Source organism: Thermomyces dupontii, assembly GCF_041956625.1.
Source record: "Thermomyces dupontii strain NRRL 2155 unplaced genomic scaffold VTN31scaffold_4, whole genome shotgun sequence".
Lineage (NCBI taxonomy): Eukaryota > Fungi > Ascomycota > Eurotiomycetes > Eurotiales > Trichocomaceae > Thermomyces > Thermomyces dupontii.
In genome coordinates this window covers 867,637-886,243 of record NW_027192310.1, presented here as the reverse complement: position 1 = coordinate 886,243, position 18,607 = coordinate 867,637, and the positions used below count along the sequence as shown (strand labels likewise).

Sequence of the window (18,607 nt, the reverse complement as noted above, 5' to 3'; positions counted from 1 at the left end):
TCAAAGCCGGAAAGACAGAAACACGGGGTTCACAGTGCATGTCTTGTATTCTGTCCAAGCTGATACATGTACAAATGGGAGTATGGAACGAGTCAAACGCCGAGTACGATTTACCACTTATACTATAATCACGTGATCATATACCTAAAATGATTACACTAACCATGGAAGGAAATTCGCCTACGTAAAATTCCACGGAGAATCCAGCTCACCGCGCCGAGCCCAAATGACATGTCCACTCGTCCAGCACTCAAGCATCTCCCATCGGTGAGCTGTCGTGCAAAACCTGGTCGCTTTCCCAATTGACTGCTGGGGGTCGACTTCCTGAACAAGATGGTAAGTCGATCACATCATTGCAACTGTATACCGATTTGCCTCTGGATGCCTGACCATTCTTCCGAGAAACAAACAGGCCCGCAACAGCGAGAAAGCCCAGTCGATGCTTTTCCGCTTCCGAGCGGCACAGGCAGCGGATCTTGGAATTCTCGACATTGGGCGGACGCGACGACCAAAGGCCATCACATCGGTCGACTCGATTCCAACGTGCGAGAAATGGCGCGGCCAAGTCCTCAAGGAGATCTCGCGGAAAGTGACGCGCATCCAAGATCCCAGCCTCAGCGACTACCAGATCCGTGATCTCAACGATGAGATTAATAAGCTGATGCGGGAGAAATGGATGTGGGAGCTGCAGATCCGTAATCTGGGGGGGCCGAACTACATGCGGGGTGGGGGGCGTGTGTATGACGATGAAGGGCGGGAGATTCCTGGCGGAGGGAAAGGGTATCGATATTTTGGGAGGGCGAGAGAGCTACCCGGTGTCAAGGAGATGTTCGAGGCCGCGGCCAGAAAACGACGCCCCGAGGAGGAGGACGAGGATGGATCCGCTGCACGAGCCGCCGAGCTTGCCCGGAAACACGTCGATGCGGCCTACTTTGGGTACGGTCGAGATGAAGATGAAGAGAAATTGCTAGCCTATGAAGAGGAACGGGAGAAGGAAGCATTTGAGGAGATGCTCCGACATGGGAAAGATGCACCGCAGACCGGGTGGGAACCATTGCCAGGTGATGCCGGCGACGGGGCCGAATGGCGGTTGCCTACGTTGGAGGAGGTCCAAGAGGTCCTCGTTGAGAGAAGGCGGAGGAAACTCTTGGACAAGATATCATGAGAATTCCCTCTCAGGAATCATGCCTTTGCCCTCACTGTTCATATATGCTCTCAACTCGCGCGACTTCGATACCCGCATCTATTTTCTCACGTACTCCGGGATGTACTGATACATGTTGTCTAATCATACCAAGACTGGCGCAGGGTCATGGTGGGTGTTATACATACTACATGATTGTTGGTTTCCTCTAATTTGAAGTTAGCCCTTTTTTGCCACCTTCTCTAGCCTCGCCGCTTTTTCTTGCTTCAATATCTGGGCCATGCTAGGACCCATGGTGTGCTCTCTCTGCTCGACACGTGCTCGCAGCTCTGCCGCGATGTCATCCAGAATGAACTTTCCCAGACTGCCGGCTCTCCATCTCTGGACGAAATTAGCCGCCGCCAATTCCATATTGGGGACGCCGCCTTTGCCAAGGAGCCCCGTCTGTCGTGCAAAACGGTCGAGAAGTGGAGTGATTTCGTTCGTCGGCGCAGACCATTTCTGGTACACCGTCGGATCGTGGAGGTTGATATGATACAGGAGGTAGTCGGCCACAGTGACGGGCGGGATGATGGAGTCCTTGACGCAACCGCAGAGAGCGAGCTTCAACATCCTTTCTGCGTCTGGTACATACGGCACAAATACTCCAGGTGTGTCCAATACGTAGACATCGGACCCATTCTCACGCTCCACGATTTTGACCGGAGTGCCTATCTTCCGGGTCACGCCTGGCTGATCGCCAATTTTAACAGCCTTGCCCTTGTGGACGCCCTCGTTACGAAGAGAATTGATCAGGGTCGATTTCCCAACGTTAGGCATGCCTACTACCATCACCCGGCACCCAACCAAACTGTCCGGGCCATATGCATCCGTCTTCAGATGTTGAAGTATTGGGCCCGCAGAATCTTTGGGTGAGGAAGTCGTGAAGAAAACAGCCGTGTTAGGATCTAGCTGTCGCATGAGTCGTTTGTTCTGCAGCTCGGAATCACCAGGCGTATTAGAATAAAGTTGTTCTCCGAAATCTTCAATCCGGCAAACGTACTTTGCGTGTCTGTGCGTCTGAACCTCCTCCAAGATCTCGTTTTGTGTACACAATAAGGCGAGGTTTTGTCCCCAGCGCCTCCTCAAACATCGGGTTCACGGACGTGACCGGCGCTCGAAAGTCGCGGCACTCGATCACATAGTCGATGGATGACAGCATTTTCTTCATCTTCTCCAGGCCAGCTTTATGATGGCCCAGGAAATAAGACCGTGGAACGGCTATGTTCTGAGGAAACACACTCCGAGGAATAAATTTGGCAGCCATGGTCCAGGCAAGTACTGAGTTCCTGTATTGTGGCGTCCATGGACATCTTCACGTCTTGGAAGATTTGCTCATTTGAGCTGTGATTGTCACGAGGTACAGTCCTTGCTGTCTTAAGAAGACCCAATTCGAGATACCATACGTATTAGCAGACCTCTTGCGGAGTCCACAAAGTCAGGATTCCATCAAGCCTAGAATGAATCTCGAACCTGGGGAGCCCCATATGATCAGCCTGCAGATCCTACAACTGAATTGAAACACGTGCCAGTTGACCAGCGACGAGTAGGAACCATACTTACCAGCTCCTATGAGGTATCAATAGAGCGCAAGATCCCGATGTGCGCGCTTGACTGCGGACACAAGCACATGCATTCTCTCGCTGAGCAAGACTTCTACGACCGAGTCGTCTCAACGCGGTAAAAACCGACACTCTACAATCCCGAAGTGCCTTGCTAACTAGTACAAAACAAGTTAGCTCACAGTTTTGACACGTGACTGAATTCAGGCCAATCATAGGTTGATATTTCACCGATCAATGAGCGGTCACTAACAGCATATAGACTTCACTAAACCTTATACAGTAGGTACGGAGTACATGGGCTTGAATTCTTGTAATTGCAATCACGTGCTCGAGATTTGGTTCACACGGACCGCAATCGTCATTCTCATGCCGATCTGGCTCCCTCAATTCGACAGTGGCTTCTCATGATGAATCACACTGGATTCCAACGTGACGGAGGCATTGGGCTGGATGCAGATACAGCAGTGGCTGTCTAGCGAGCAACAGGCATGGCCATGTTGGCTACACCGCTACCGTCAGTCCGGGAGGATAACAGGCCAACGGCACGAAGACGAAGTTCTCGTATGCAGCACTGGGCTGAATTTTTCTTTCGTCTTGACACCAGGCAGCCTATCAGACAGTCAGGCAATGGGAGTCTGCAGTAGTCAACCTTAATTCAAAGGGCCTAAAAATGCCCGGGACCCTGGGAAGACGAAAATCATGGATTCTGCCAAGAACTCATTGACGTAGAGGAACAACACCATCTGCTCGATGAGCATTCGGAGCCTCTTTCAGTGTCCAGTACGAATCATCCATTGGGAACTCTGTGGCAAATCTCATCCTCGAGAAACACTGCCTTGTAAATTGTCCGCAAATTTTGCACTCATCTCTCTGCGCCATCGACCGGAAAGCGAAGAGCGGGACCCAGCAATCTGATCCGATAGGTAGGGCAGACAACCTGAAAGCCAGATAGATCTCCGACTTCTTCCTTGGGGTTCGGACGAAATATTACTATTATGCTCAATTGAAAAACGATATATCATCGCCGCAGATGAGCTAACGAGTGCAAGAACAGCTCAATCTACTCTGCATTTTTCTTGGATCATGTCTCTCATCTCGGCATTCCGCCCGCCTTCGGTGCGGCTATCAGCACTCCGCCATCGAAGAGATGGTTCCCGCAGTCGTCGGTCACGACGCCGCAGGACACCAGAGCCGGCAGACGAGGACCTGGATGCTGATGATGCCCACTCCATCATCACCCCGTCAAAACACACTCCCAAACCATTTCGCTTGGTTCGTGGATCTGTTGCTGCAGGCGGGCCGCTGCGGCCATTTCGGCTGTTGAAACAAGACATTGTGAATTTGCGGCGTCGCTATGTCTCTGACTGGACCTTGTTCAATCAGCAAATCTTCGCCAGTGCCGTCTATGTCTTCTTCACCAATCTGTTGCCCGGCATTACCTTTGCCAGCGACTTGTATGTGCTGACTGGCGCTAACTGGGGGACCATCGAGGTGGTCTTCAGCACTGCCATCTGCGGCATCATCTTTGCGTTGGCTTCGATTCAGCCCCTGACCATCCTCGGAGTTACTGGTCCTTTCTCGGTTTTGGCTGAAAATATCTATGCTCTTTGTCATGACTCATTTAATGTTAGTCCATTAAATGTGCCCTTTGACGGTCCGTTCTCACCATGCTAACCGCAATTGTTTCGACGGGTTCAGATACCTTTCCTGCCTTTTATGGCGTGGTCTTTGATTCACGCAGCATGGTTGCATTACCTGCTGGCTATCATCAATGCGCATGACTGGACTATGCGTTATGTGACGACTTTCTCAACTGAGATATTCTCGCTCCTGAACAGCATCATCTATTTTCACAAGGCCATTCAGGAGCTCGAGAGGGCACACGACAACCTCTCCTTTGCCGCCTTCCTTTACGCCATCATTGGAGCAGTAGGCACCATGCTGCTTGCCATATTCCTTTCAACGGCTGAAAGCTGGCGGCCGCTTTTTCACCGCTACGTGAGACTCGGCCTGTCCGAGTATGCAGCAGCCATCTCCATCGTCGTTTTCATTGCCCTTCCGCACGTCGGAGAGCTGGCTAAATTGGATAAGATGACTCTCAACGTGAGCTATTCGTTTCGCCCCACGTCTCCTGGTCGGGAAACGTTCTTTGTCGAGTTCTGGAAGCTGCCCGTTCCTTGGATATTCGCTGCCATCATTCCTGGAATCATCATCACGGTACTGTTTTTCTTCGATCACGAAGTGAGCTCCATCATCTGCACGATTGATCGGTACGGAACTCAGAAACCGGGGGGATTTGCCTGGGATATCGTGCTACTGGGGACGACAACGGCACTGTGTGGCATCCTGGGAATCCCGCCCGCAAATGGGCTCCTCCCACAGGCTCCTCTTCACTCAGAGTCATTGTTGCATACAGAACGGGAGACACGGACTATTACTGTGGACGGAGAAGAAAAGACCGAGATTCACGAGACCAGGCGCGTCTACGAGCAGAGGTGGTCTGCCCTATTGCATGCAGCAGGGATCCTGCTCTTTGTTAGTCCTCCGTTCATGAAGGTTCTTGGCTTGACCCCGACTAGTGTGTTGGCGGGTCTCTTTATGTTCATGGGCGAACAAAGTTTGTCTGTAAAGTATGAGCAGAATACAAGGAAATCATGGCGGACAATTTACTAACAAAGATAGCCCAATCCTCTATCGGTTCTTCTACATCCTGACGCCGCCATCCGAGTTACCTGAGCTACCGCCGGCCTTAAGAGGAGCAAAAACTGGGAGCACCGACGACGGGCCACGTCCGCGACCGTCATACATCCCCATACACCTCTACACTGTCCTCCAGATAGTCATCACTGTGGGCATATTCGTGATAACCCTCACTAAAGCCGCACCTGCTTTTCCAATTCTGATCATCGCGCTTGTACCGTTTCGGCTGCTCCTGATGAAGCGGTGGTGGAATCGCGAAGTCCTGCGATTCGTCGATGCTTGGGCTTGCCGTGAAGGTACACCCGAGGACGATGAGGACGAAGCGATGAAGAAGGCTACAGAAACGCAAAGCACAAGCGATGCCCTGTTTGTGGGAAGCTCTGACAATACGCGAGTTGCACACGACCCTGGGGACGATTCTGCGGCAACCCGATCTGTCAGGGATGGTCAACCTACTCTCGACACCAATCACGAAGAATACATTGCGCTAGAATCTTTTGGTCCCAGACCCGTTGGCGATGAAGAGAAAGGTCATGGGACAAACCCGTAGCAGTTGACACTTTGTGTGCTCCTGGTGTCCAATAGGATCGGCTTATTTGACAAGGGCATGGTTTGACAAACTGAGATAGATTGAAAACCCCTTATTCCGTCTCTGCATCTCCTCAATCATGATAGACTTTGCCCTGTTCACCTGCTCTTCAACGTCCAAATCCCACAACCATCTGAGGCGCGTCGTCAGAGTTTGTTTGAGCTTTTCTTCGTCGTCCATGACGTCCTTTTGCGAAAGACACCATAAATTGCCAGCTTCTTTGCTGGTCGTGACAACACGTTGACTTCGAGGACGCCGAACCGCGTCGTACGCTTTGAAAGCGGCTGCCAGATCTTGAGGCTGGATAACCCGAGGATCGCCAATTAACTCGGCCAAGACATGAGCGTCTTCGACAGCCTGACCGGCTCCGGCTCCTTGATGGGGCGTCGATGCATGAGCGGCGTCCCCAAGGAGGACAGCCCTAGACTTTACGTACGTGGAAAGGTGCTGTCGAGATTCAAAGATTGCCCACTGCGATGAATCGGTCACTCTCTTCGTTGGTGTTAGTCAACTTCCATGGGGTTCAGGAATCGCGGGTTCGTCCTACCTGCATGATGGCTTTGACATGATCGCCCATGTGGTCGAAGTCGCGATACATTTCGGATTTTTCTGCTGGCCGTACCCAGGTATTGTAATTCCAGTGTGGTTTTTTTACGTACAAACCAACGTTGACCTTTTTGCTGCGCATGATAGGATAGGTGATCGCATATGCCCCTTGTCCAACGTAGATGGTGGCCACCCGAGCACGATCCTCTCCCACGGCTTCGACCATGTCCCTCATGTCTAGAACAGCACGATAGCCGTACATACCGCTATACTGCGGGGCCGATCTGTCGCGCTCATCTGGCAGCATGCATTCTCTGACTTTGGAATGGATACCATCACACCCGATAAGAGCGTCTGCCCTGGCGCAGGTCCTGTCTTTGAAAAACATCTCTACGCCATTTTCTGTTTCCTTGAATGTTTCGAGTCGCTTGCCATAATGAATCACTCCAGGCGGGATAAGGGATAAGAGACAATGAAGGAAATCCGCCCTCCGCAGACTGGTCTGCCCCGATGGGAGAGCTTGGAGGTTGAGGAAGACTTTGCCTGCGTTGTTACCGGTCGCCCAGACCATCTCGAACCACGTTCGACGGTATCGCTCATATCCAGGGCTGTCGGCATGCGTGGTGATCAGAGCGTCATAGATGTTGCGAATGCGAGGATCAATGAGTGGGATGGCGCGATGGGCAGCAGGCCCGATGGATAAGCCCAGCCCGACCTCTCGGAAAGCGCTGGCTGCTTCGTATATTCTCACAGGCACGTTGCGTCTCAGCAAGCCCAGTGCCAGTATCACCCCGCCGATCCCTCCCCCCACGATGGCCAGTCGAAAGTTCTTCACCGGCGGCCTGCAGGCGAACATTTGTCTCGAGGTTGCGCTCTTCCTACTCGGACAAGGTCGTGCTCGAGGTAGAATGCGATAGTACTGCAGCACTGAACCATCTCAGCGTTCGCTTGCTAAAGGCGCCTCGAGTTCTAGTTACTAGTCTAGCTAGAAGCTTTTGTCTATGAGCACAACCACATGCACTAATCATGGCAAGCGCATTCCTTGCTTAGGCCCTCTGGCGGGACGCGCTATATTTCGCAGGATGCTCGTATAGGTTTAGTAGCAAGCACTGTGCTTGTTGGCTCGCCCAATGGCATGAGAGTACTTGGCTATGGCAGCTCAGAGCCCCAATCAGGATACAAGTCGTGAGATAGACTGCTTTTTCGCGGTTTCTCTCCTTTAGAAAGGCTGCGGTTGTGACACTGTACAAAGCCAGTTGACTGGACAAAGTGGTTCAATTAGTGAATCAGCCTAGAATATTTCTCCAATAGGAAAGAATTGCAGTCCCAATTTAGGGTTTGCGTTAGCACAAAACCCTATCAAACCTCAGTTAATACGTCCAGGATTTGATAGATCAGCTGACTCGCCGAAACCTCATCAAAGAACCGAACGATTCCGACTTCTCCGACAGCCGAATGGCCTTTCTTTGTTTTTTCTTTTTCTTTGTCGTCTTTCACTTGGCCTCAAGTCCGAATAGCAACGCGCCTAATCGTCACGGCCAAATGACAATGGGCCGAGAGCAGACCGGTCAGTGGTCACAATCGTGTCGTCAACCAATGGATGTCGTACAAGCCGGCCGACTCCATCTGTCTGCAGTTCGAGTCGGAATGTTTGTTCCGCCCAGGCGGCCCAGGTCAATGCTCAATCCAGACCTCGAGCTCATGAACGGGCATTTTACAAAGGCCAATCCTTTGAGCCCACGTCACACATCTGTCTCCGGCTCTCCCAAGTGGGAGTTGCACGGTTGAAATTGGGAGTATCCCAATGGATACTTGGGAGCCTATGCTCATGATCTTGAGGCGAGATGAACGCTTTTTCGACTGCCAAGGACAATCACCTCGCGCGCTGCGCCTTCGCCATTCCATCATATCAGATAAAATCAAGCATGAAGATATCAAGGCTCATCAGTTCCCCGAAGTTCTCCATGCCATGACCGGGAGGCAACAGGTTTCCCGGATAGCTGCAAAATTTTGGAAAGGTTTGATTGCTCATTGTCAGTGAATCTTTTGGAACGGACCGAAAAGGGTTGATACCGAATATCTCGTCGTCCTGACTATGGATTCATGCGCGCTGCCTCAAATGTGCACAATAGAAGTAGACCTGGACTGTATACCCAGATTTCCTCGAGGGTAACACGATTCACAAGGATGTCAACGCTTCTCTGGTCCAGAAACCAAGGTCGTTGGTCGTTGGTCTGCCATGTCACGTTTCGATTCGACACTTGGGGGTTGGTGGTGGTGGTGGTGGACGATTTCAAATGCAGTTGCAATGGTTGCAGCGATGCTCATAGCTCTTTGAAAGCTGTCTATCCACTGTTATATTCAGTCAAGCAGCGGCTCTTTATCTGGTGACCGCTTCTTGCGGTTACGCCTTGTCGAGAATCGAGCAATTAGAAGCTCGGTCAACGTCACTTTGTTCTCGATTTCGGTGTCACAGCGACTGCGTCATCTCTCTGTTGACTCCGGTATGATCCCATCTTCTGGCGAGACAGAAGTCATTCAGTCTCGTAGAGAATATTCACGGCACGCACGGGACTTTGGATCAATCATATCGCCCTGTTTCCCCGAATTCATACACAATTTTCCACCATGTTGGATTCGGAAAGTGAGGCCTCGAGAGCCTCCGTGGTGCTGGTTCCAACGATCTTGACAACGGGCGTTGCGATCATCCTGACAGGGTTGCGAATCTATGTTCGAACGAACCTGATTAAACAGCTTGGATGGGACGACATCTTCAACGTCATAGCCACAGTAAGTCGGCTTGCATGGAACCTGAGGTCGAAGGGCATGGAATAGTAATAACGCCCGACAGATGCACTTGATAGTGGTCATGGCCTTGGTGTTGAGTTCTGTCTCCCATGGATTCGGGCGTCACTGGGCCTATCTCAACAATTCCGACGCCGTGTTCAGTCTAAAGTTACTACGTATCGCCGAATTCATGCTGATTATGTGTACGGTCTTTCTGAAAATATCGATTGCTCTTTTCTTAATCCGGCTGTTGTATGTTCCCCGAGCACTCTTCCCAGCGCAATTTGCGAGAGGTGTCGGATACGCTGACCCCGAATCCCCACAGCGCGCCCAGTAATAGTACGCGCAAGAACATCTTAGTAGGCTTGACGGTGTTCAATGCCGTCGTGAGTGTTGTGGATGCGGTCATCATCTTCCCCCAATGTAGCCCCACAAACTACAATTGGGACCGTTCCATACCCGGAGGCCACTGCTGGCCAACGGAAGTTATCGATGGTGTGGGCATTATCCAAGGATGTACGGTAATCAGTCGTCTCTTAACCCTCGCGAGTCGCTGACCATTGGAAAAAAAAAAGCCGTTGCGGGAGCCACGGACATCGCGCTGTCAGCTCTGCCAATATACTTTCTCTGGAATATGCGAATGAAGACTCGGCACAAATTGGGAGTATGGGGGGTTTTGGCACTTGGTTTTGCGTGAGAGTCCCTCTCTGCACTGAACGTATGGTCATAGTTTCTGACTGCGAATGGGAGATTTGCAGAAGTGGAGGATTTGCTATTGAGCGGACCGTTCTAGTCCCTAGTCTAACAGCAACAAAAGATCCTACTTGTCAGTCAAAAGCCTCAAATCGTCTCTCTCGAATCACTGACCTTGCCGCAGGGGACCTGATTTACCTGTTCACATGGGCGATGTGAGTGTGCCATCGTATTCTAGGGTTAGGACTACAAAGCCGTCCCTGCTGACAGGTAGCATATTAGCCTAGAAGCCACCTTTGGAGTCATTGCCGCTGCGGTCCCGGCCGTGAGACCCTTGTTTCGTCGTAAAAAGACGCCTGCGGGCGTCCCATGCCACACCCCACCGTTGGTGCCTCTGAACAGCGTTCAGACCGAATGCACCGGTAACTGGGCCATAGACCACCGCCGACGCACTCAGCGAGAGAGCCGGTTGCAGGAACTTACTTTTCAGGAAATCCTGAAAGACAAGGATGACATCGAGCAGCAAACTGTCGACTCCAGCTCGTGCCAGGGGGATTTGTGCGTAGGGCATGGTGGCATCATGCGAACGACCGACTTGGTTATTGAACATGAGCAGACCTCCAGAGATGTTATTACTCCGACGTGCTACTCCCCTGGAGAGCCGGGAGGGCCTTCGACTACTCCTTCTCCATGATGAGGTGTGTGATTCGGTAGTGCAGTTTGCGAGATCACGTCAACTCGTGTACTATAATAATCCTCGTACTTTTTTTCGTCTTCTGGAATGGAATCGAACACATGTGGGCTCTTGACCTTTTGAGCTAGTCTATATTCGAACCTTCTATTGTCACTCCAAAGAAATGCTCAGCACAACCCAATCCTCAGTGAATAGCCCGACTCTCCTATGTACTAACTTTGGGCTAGGGTTGCCCCGGGGGCCAGCAAGGGGCCAAGATTAAGACATCCTGTTTGATGATTGCAACTACCTGATTACCCTCTCCTGTAGAAGACCGCCATTAGTGATTGGCAAGTAGATGAGAAATATCGATCATGGAGTTTATCAAAAACTCGTTTTCGACCAGTTCAGAACGGGTACAGACACGAACAACTCACCAATCCCTGTTCAAGACATGCAGCATGCATAAATCGCTGCGAGCCCTAGGAACATTTCTGTTTAATCTGAACTCAACGCCGACTCCGACGCAAACAAGAACGGAGGAAGCCTTCATCCTTTACCGAGTAGACATGCAAAGAGTTGCTGATTACTTAAGTTCAGCAGGAGTTCCTGCAGATGACTTGTAAGCTACTTCAATGCCCTGGTCTGATGGGTTGCAGGTGCTTTCCCTTTTGGTTTTGATTTCTTTTTTTTTTTTTTTCTTTCTCCAGTTGTTCTTGACCGAAGTTAGTTCGACAGCTCCCTGCACAACCCTATCCCGAAGGCCATTGAGACGGCATCGGCCTCTACGGTGAAGATGGAGGACTCTGGGGAAATCCTTGGGGAAGCCGTTGCGACTTCGAGAATTCCACAAGCGAGGAAAACCAGTGATGTCCTACTTCTCATTCCGCAACCGAGTGAAGATCCAAGAGACCCATTGGTAAGCGCACCAAAAGGACCCTCACGCCGCGTGGCAGGATCCTTCTTCGACAGAATTCTCTTCCTGACCGGAATTCTTATCCGATTATAGAATTGGCCGCTCTCCAAGAAGCTCATCATCTTTGCCAGCATCTGCCTGGCCGGCTTCGCGGGGCAAATGTCGCCCAATTCGAACCAACTGACGTTCGTGCTGCAAGAATCCACATACCGCAAGACCGAGAGAGATCTTCTCAACTCTGTGGCCGCCGCACTGGCCGGCTGGGTGGCCGGCCCGTTCCTCATCACACCGCTGGCAGCAGTCGTGGGACGCAGCTCCGTCGTGCTGTGGAGTTTGGTCGGCGTCTTCATGTGCCAGATATGGGCAGCGAAGATGACGGGGCCCGATGATTATATTCCCTTTGTGATGTCACGATGGATTTGCGCCTTGTTCGGTAGTATCCCCGCCATCTTGGGAAGCGGCTACATCGTCGATATGTTTTTCCTCCATCAACGGGGGAAGGCCTTTGCCGTGTTTGAAATCCTGATCGTCTTTGCGGTCGTGGGTGGCGGCACATTGAGCGGATTCATTGCCGAATCGCTTCACTGGAGCTATGTATTCTGGTGGACATTGGGCCCCGTGGGCGCCGCCATCTTGGCTGTGTTCTTGTTCGTCGAAGATACCAGCTTCGATGGCAGACGTGGAGGAGCAACCGACCAACCCGCACTGCCTGACTCATGGCTCGAGAGGCATATAGCAACCTTCTTCCCGGGTCACAGAACCCAAGGCCGAGGAAGAACTGCCCAATTTGTGAGTCAATCCAAGCTCAAAAAAGAGCCACATTGACAAGTCATCTGAATTCTGACTGACAACAAAACGGAAACCAATTCAATTATTTCCCAATGACTAGAAACGTCGAGTTCTGATTCCATTTAAAATAGCCTTTACGCCCATCACTCTCCTGGTCGGAACATTCGTGTTTGTGGCTCTGGGTCTCCCCATCATGCAAGCATCCACGCTGGCCATCTACCTGGAGCCACCAGTAGAGGCCGGCGGGTACGGATTCTCCCCATTACAGCTGGCAATCTTCACGCTGACCTCCTGGATCGGCATCATCTGTGCGCAGCTATGGGGTTATCTCTGCAACGACAAGATCCCGCTGTGGGTTGCGCGGCGTCGCGGCGGCACCTGGCACACGGAATACCGACTGGCCAACACGATCCCGCCGTGCATCATCCTGCCCATCGGGCTGGGCATCTACGGCGCCGGCCTCGAGTTCCATCTGCACTTCATGGTGCTCGCGCTCGGCTCGTTCATGATCTGGTTCGGTGCCCTGCTGGCGTTGCCCATCTGCTATAATTACATTATCGAGTGTTTCCTGCACAACTCCGTCGAGGCATCCGTCGCCCTCAACGCCTACCGCGTCTCCTTCGGCTTGCTGTCCGTCTTCGTCGTCACCCACTGGCAGTCCGCTGTCGGCGTGGGTTGGATGTGGGGAATGGGCGCCCTGCTGGTTCTTCTCGTCGATGTCCTCATGGTAGTTGTCATCTTCAAGGGCCACATCGTGCGCCGGTGGACGCTTTGCAAGAGCATCGTTGCCACGGAGGACGGTCTCGCCATTAGTGTACCCAAGGAAGAAGGGCCGGAAATCATTTGAAAAGCCTATTGTACCTACCCTGTTTTCTGGTGGCTACATGCAACCAGAAATCGGGTGGCCTGAAATTGTTTTGTTTCTTTCGCTTGGGAGAGAGAGAGGAGGATGAGATGGAGGAGAGGAAGGGATGGTGAAGAGGGAGAAGAGAGGAGGATAAGATGGGGGGGAGGATGGTTGTTTCTCTGTTCAGCTGTGAATCATCTACCAGGCCCGAGAATGATTCGAGTCGGTCCACGTACCTAGATCTTGCGTTGATACCAACTTAATAACTTAATCGAGAACGTGAAGCTTTTCTAAGAACACTTGACTCAAAGCGACATGCCATTCATCCAATATGGGTATCAAACATCCACCAACGCCAGGAGAAACTCATGTCCGCCAACCCTGGACAAAGTCATGCAACTTATCAATCACCACACCAAATATTGCATTGACGCTGTCGTTGATCAGCTGCTCAAAGTGGCGAATCGCTTCCTCCTCGCTCAACTCAAGATGGAACCGCTCCTTGACCTTGAGAACAGCCTTGTCCGGTTCCACCCGGATGTCCGGGATGTTCGCGTCGACCATGAGCGAGAACAGGTTGAGAATGAGGTTGGCGGATTTCCGGAGCGTCGTGTAGGCGGTGAAGCAGTGCTGCTTGAACTGCAGGTAGTGAGGCGAGTTGGCGCCGCCCATGCCTTCCACCATCTCCTTGCAGAGCTTCATCATGGGCGCAAAGGGCTTTGGGTCCCGGCCCAGGATGAACCCGAAGTCGGCATGGAAGAAATGGCCGTCGGGAGTGATGAGAAGGTTTTCGAGATGCCGGTCTCCGACGCCGAGAAGGTATGTCACCACGCAGTAGCCAGCACAGGATTTGACAAACGTATCCATGGCTTCCTTACGGACGCCAAATGGCTCCTGATCGTCAGGGTTATGGTCGCGAAGGTAAGCCAGTATCGAGCCCTTGTATTTGGCACACGCCGCAGATAAGGAGGTGGAAGGAATGAATTGGGCAGCCCCAGCGGTCGCGCCGGTAGCCAAGATGCGATAAGGAGTGAGCTTCAGGTCCAGATTCTCCTTTTGCAGGAGGCGGTCCATAAGCGTGATGATCTGAATAACCAACTGATCCTGACGAAGGTCATCTCCGACCTTGAAAAGGACCGGGTACTTGCGGCCATCGACGGTCTTGAAGGTCAACAGTAACGGGGACAAGGATGATTTGAACACGTTGGACTCTTCGGGAAAGCAGCCTACGACCTTCACTGTCGGGTCCAGCGGCAGTGGCAAAGGTGGATCAATGTTGATGATTTCGTTCTTTGGATCCCGGAGGCTTTTCTTCAGCTTCTCGATCTTTTGGTTTCTGTTCTCGCGAGAGAACCGAATATCTTTCGCGATCCGAGTCAGAACCGTGATCAGCTCTCCTTGCCGCAGCAAGGTCTTGCGATCCTCGCGATGCGTCCTTTCAAGTTCCGCCATGAAGTAGTATTCAACTCGAGCAAATAGACGTCGATGGGCCGGGGAGTTGGTCATCCCGGTATCATCGCACTCAACCATAAGATACCAGTGGAGATAGTTCCCCAACAAGAAATTGTTGGCAGCACGCGTGATGAGGAAGTTGGCTAGAGACGAATCATGGGCAGCTTGATCTTCAATCTCTTCGGCCGTCTCCTCATATTTCATCGCCTGAACCAGCTGCAGAAGATACAGTAATATCTCATCATCCCCCGCCTTGCGTAGTCTGTCTACTGCGTATGCCCGCACGGCCGCATTGTCGAAAGTTGGTCCGAGCAGTTCCAGGGCATCGTCGACGTCGATCTCTGTCCACTTGGGCAAGATCTCAACCGCTTGCCGCGCTTCGCCGACGTCCCGCCAATTGACAGACTTAACAAACTTCGTCAAGGCCCTCTTATCACGAGTCAAGTAGTACCGGAATCGCCAGATCAAGTCCTTCTCTTCAGCGCTGAGCTCCTGTGTCGGGCCATAGGACATGATAACGTTGAGTTCGTCACGGATTTTAGGATTGGGCTTGAGATCGCGATCCATGAATCCCGTACGATGACTTCGGACCAGCCTCCGTTGTTTATCTTCGCACGGATTGCCCGTCTGTCCAACTTCAGGGTCATAGACTCGGATGACTCGTTGGTCACCGGCATCGGCCGCACCTTGGATTCCAGGGCCAAGCCGTACCTCCGGGGCCGGTGCATTCGAGCCAACCTGAGAATGCGGCGCATAGGAAGACACAGGGGGAGGCGGATACTCGTGATCTGCCCAGACGATCGGATGATCGAAACGCGGGAACTCGACATATAGCACGAAATTCTCATCATCGGGGTCTTCTGTCTCCGGTTCCTCGTCATCTTCAGCGCTTTTATTCCGAGCCTTCAGCGCCTTCAACCTGAGGTTTCTTTCTCTGGCGGCCTCCTCTGCCTCGACCTTGATTTTCTCCAACTGGCGAAACACCATTTGATCAAGCCAGTCAATGCGGGGTATGTCGCCCATTTCGTGTTTCTTGATCAATCCCTCTATTCGCTCGAGTTCCACCTCGGCCGGCGATGGCTCTAAATCAAGCGATCCGTTCTGCTTGCGGCGTTTCGGCGGTGGGATGGCAGGGGTCGTAGTAGCGGAAAAGCCGTCAGCCGCCCGGTGCCGGTAGACTTTGCATTTCTGCCTCCCCATCCTTAACTTGCCATCAGAATCGAATAACGAGATGGTGGTGCCTCCAAAAGGCACAGTATGGCCAAATGATCCTTGGCCGGTTAAGGGAGACAGGTCCCATATCGTGATTGCCAGTTGCGACCCGAGAGGTGCGTCCCGGATCGACACGGGCATCTGTAGCCATTCATTCCATGTTCTTCTTGATTTGAACGCTTTATACGGTGTCTGCATAGACACGCCAAGGGGCTTCGAGTTTGCCCATAGCTGGACAGTCACGAACAAATCTGAGACGGGACTTTGATTCGAACCCAAGTGTCGTAACTCCGGTTGTTTTAGTAGAACGGAAAATGGTACTTGTTTTTGCTTCCCTTCCAAAGCGCCGCTACCATCGTCAGCTTGCACAACATCAGCATCATTGCCTTATTCGACGTACATCTTCACGTGAATAGGGAAGTCCACTTGGGTGGAGGTCGCAAAGGTGAACGCCTCCATGGCCATGGCTTTGATCGCAGACGCGACTGACGCATCTGCCCTTGAGAGCAAATGTTCACCTAGCTCGAGATCGAGCGTAATTCGAGGTGCGACGGCGTCGGTACCCCATGACGCCCGCTTCGATCTTTGGGTAATGGGTACATTATTACTGTGATGCTTACTTTCCTTTTAAGGATTAGGTTAGCATTGTTGCCTGAGGATCAAGTAAGTACAGTACACTCCGTACCACGACTGCACGTGATCTGCCAAGCCCCTAATCCGACACGAGTCGCGTCGCAAACTCGTGTGATAGGTCTCCACGGATGCGGCGCTGCAGAGTCGAAGAGTTCACATTTTAGGGGAGCATATAGTTTCTGTTTTTTTGTTGTTTGTCCTGCATTAAACGCGATCTTCGGTTACATTCTGCAGTACGAGGACGTGTCGAGACCAGCCTAGTCCTCTCGCTGGCGGTGAACAAAATATGGCGTTTGGGGCCAGCCACACTCCCAGCCCGGATGGCGACTCATTCAACAGCAGCCTTTCCCCCTCTTCGCAATCCGACAAGGAGAACCAACCGCGATCGCCAAATGCTCCAGCCGGGAAACGGAGCAGTGATCATACAGCCGGTGCAGCGAGCCGGATGACGCAGTCTTCGACGAGCAAGCGAAGACGTTTGGGCGAGCGGGAGGAGAATACCGCCCCCGCCAGCCAAAGTGCCCGGATACACCCACTAGAGATTTACGACCCGGATCAGGACGAGAATGAGCGACGTTGGATACGCAAGTCTTTGAGGGATTTGACTCGTAACTTGCATGGTGGGCACACAATCATCTTCTGGTTGACGGGAAACGCGTCTCACGGTCGGCGACAGATTACCGGCAGGAGTATCTCCAAGCCGGAAACAACGGTATTCTCGAGACGCTGCAGAAAGCAAATGAAATCTTCGTCGATATCAAGACGACTACGGATGCGACTGTCGACTCGCACCTTTTAGTCAATGCGGCAGACTTATCGTACAAGAAATCGGCCCAACTTGTCTTGGGAACGGCCAATGCGGGTATTGATGTGGACGAATTTGTTTCAAAATGCATATCTTTTATGCGTCGGGCGCCAGCAGCGGAGCCTGATGAGATTCCTAGTGGCACGCAAGGCCGTCGATCGCAAAGGTTCGGTGGAGAGGATGATGATGATGATATCGGAGATGCCATGAACTGGGATTGGCTAGGCCGTGAGGCTTGTATTCCTCACAATGCGCGTCCCTCACTGCCGGGTTTCCTGCTCGGGCCCTTGTCAGTTCAAAAGCGGACGAGAACATTAACGCAACGTCGAGCAACGCAGCGTCTCGATGCGAGCCAGGCCGTGAAGCCGCAGGAGCTACGAGAAGAGGATCTGGATCGACAAGAGACGTCGAACCTCACTACCATGTGTGTTCAGATCAATAAATTATTGCAAGAAACGCAGGTTGCGGCCGAGAAAGCCGTCAGTCAAGAGTTACGCCAGCTAGAGGACTTGAACGAAGAAAAGATGCAAGAAGTCATGGACAAACACAATATTGCGGATGATGGCGGAATACCGCTCTTCCGCTTCTGCATCAACCCTCGATCATTTGGCCAAACCGTGGAGAATCTATTCTACATTAGCTTCCTGGTCCGCGATGGCACTGTCGGAATTTCGGCAGACAGTCGAGGAGTGCCCACGTTACGTATGTTGCCCTGCCTTGCGTGAGACTATGCGTTTGCTGATTGTAAACAGATCACACAACTCCCTATGCGCCGCTCGAAGCTCAGTCTCGGGGAGTACAGAAACATCAGGCTGTCTTTAGCCTCGACTTCGAGACGTGGCATGATTTGGTTGAGGTGTACGACATCACCGAGTCCATCATCCCCCATCGTACCGACGAGGAGGAAATACAGAGGAACCGGCCACAGGGTTGGTATAGTTGAGGGAACTCTGGAATAATTGCTTGGGGTCATCGTTATTGGGCGGCTGTTTGGATTTGCGGGATCTGGACTGGATACCCTTCTTATCGGTTTCCGGACAAGTAATACTACTCTCCATGTATCAATAGACTTGCTTGATGGTTTACGAGAGCTCCAGGTATCTGTAGACGTTACCGACTGTTCATCGGGCGCATTGCTTGAAAGGGCCCTGAATGCCTGGGCCAGTGCCTCAGTCAACTGTTAGCCTCGGTCCAGGCTTGGATACAACATCGAAACG

General features: G+C 52.1%; 8 protein-coding genes across 8 annotated transcripts; 6 read left to right on the top strand and 2 right to left on the bottom strand.

Moving 5' to 3' along the window:
- Window positions 1-333: 333 nt before the first annotated feature.
- VTN31DRAFT_4825 (uncharacterized protein) lies at window positions 334-1,165 on the top strand (the record flags this gene model as incomplete). The annotated part of the gene is made up of 2 exons (XM_069405256.1): window positions 334-336; window positions 413-1,165. 2 exons carry the CDS (start codon window positions 334-336, stop codon window positions 1,163-1,165), a joined length of 756 nt encoding a protein of 251 aa, XP_069260338.1.
- Window positions 1,166-3,831: 2,666 nt separating this feature from the next.
- On the top strand, window positions 3,832-5,998 carry VTN31DRAFT_4824 (uncharacterized protein; the record flags this gene model as incomplete). Its single annotated transcript, XM_069405255.1, has 3 exons — window positions 3,832-4,374; window positions 4,447-5,378; window positions 5,431-5,998. The coding sequence occupies 3 exons, from the start codon at window positions 3,832-3,834 to the stop codon at window positions 5,996-5,998; spliced, it is 2,043 nt and encodes a 680-aa protein (XP_069260337.1).
- A 42-nt stretch (window positions 5,999-6,040) lies between these two features.
- VTN31DRAFT_4823 (uncharacterized protein) lies at window positions 6,041-7,439 on the bottom strand (the record flags this gene model as incomplete). The annotated part of the gene is made up of 2 exons (XM_069405254.1): window positions 6,041-6,529; window positions 6,585-7,439. 2 exons carry the CDS (start codon window positions 7,437-7,439, stop codon window positions 6,041-6,043), a joined length of 1,344 nt encoding a protein of 447 aa, XP_069260336.1.
- A 1,772-nt stretch (window positions 7,440-9,211) lies between these two features.
- VTN31DRAFT_4822 (uncharacterized protein) lies at window positions 9,212-10,757 on the top strand (the record flags this gene model as incomplete). The annotated part of the gene is made up of 7 exons (XM_069405253.1): window positions 9,212-9,373; window positions 9,435-9,622; window positions 9,696-9,886; window positions 9,946-10,063; window positions 10,129-10,196; window positions 10,248-10,278; window positions 10,346-10,757. 7 exons carry the CDS (start codon window positions 9,212-9,214, stop codon window positions 10,755-10,757), a joined length of 1,170 nt encoding a protein of 389 aa, XP_069260335.1.
- A 1,054-nt stretch (window positions 10,758-11,811) lies between these two features.
- VTN31DRAFT_4821 (uncharacterized protein) lies at window positions 11,812-12,477 on the top strand (the record flags this gene model as incomplete). The annotated part of the gene is made up of 1 exon (XM_069405252.1): window positions 11,812-12,477. The coding sequence occupies one exon, from the start codon at window positions 11,812-11,814 to the stop codon at window positions 12,475-12,477; it is 666 nt and encodes a 221-aa protein (XP_069260334.1).
- Window positions 12,478-12,634: 157 nt separating this feature from the next.
- VTN31DRAFT_4820 (uncharacterized protein) lies at window positions 12,635-13,288 on the top strand (the record flags this gene model as incomplete). Its single annotated transcript, XM_069405251.1, has 1 exon — window positions 12,635-13,288. The coding sequence occupies one exon, from the start codon at window positions 12,635-12,637 to the stop codon at window positions 13,286-13,288; it is 654 nt and encodes a 217-aa protein (XP_069260333.1).
- Window positions 13,289-13,654: 366 nt separating this feature from the next.
- On the bottom strand, window positions 13,655-16,411 carry VTN31DRAFT_4819 (uncharacterized protein; the record flags this gene model as incomplete). The annotated part of the gene is made up of 2 exons (XM_069405249.1): window positions 13,655-16,301; window positions 16,353-16,411. The coding sequence occupies 2 exons, from the start codon at window positions 16,409-16,411 to the stop codon at window positions 13,655-13,657; spliced, it is 2,706 nt and encodes a 901-aa protein (XP_069260332.1).
- A 619-nt stretch (window positions 16,412-17,030) lies between these two features.
- On the top strand, window positions 17,031-18,333 carry VTN31DRAFT_4818 (uncharacterized protein; the record flags this gene model as incomplete). The annotated part of the gene is made up of 3 exons (XM_069405248.1): window positions 17,031-17,205; window positions 17,262-18,092; window positions 18,143-18,333. The coding sequence occupies 3 exons, from the start codon at window positions 17,031-17,033 to the stop codon at window positions 18,331-18,333; spliced, it is 1,197 nt and encodes a 398-aa protein (XP_069260331.1).
- Between the last annotated feature and the right edge of the window lie 274 nt (window positions 18,334-18,607).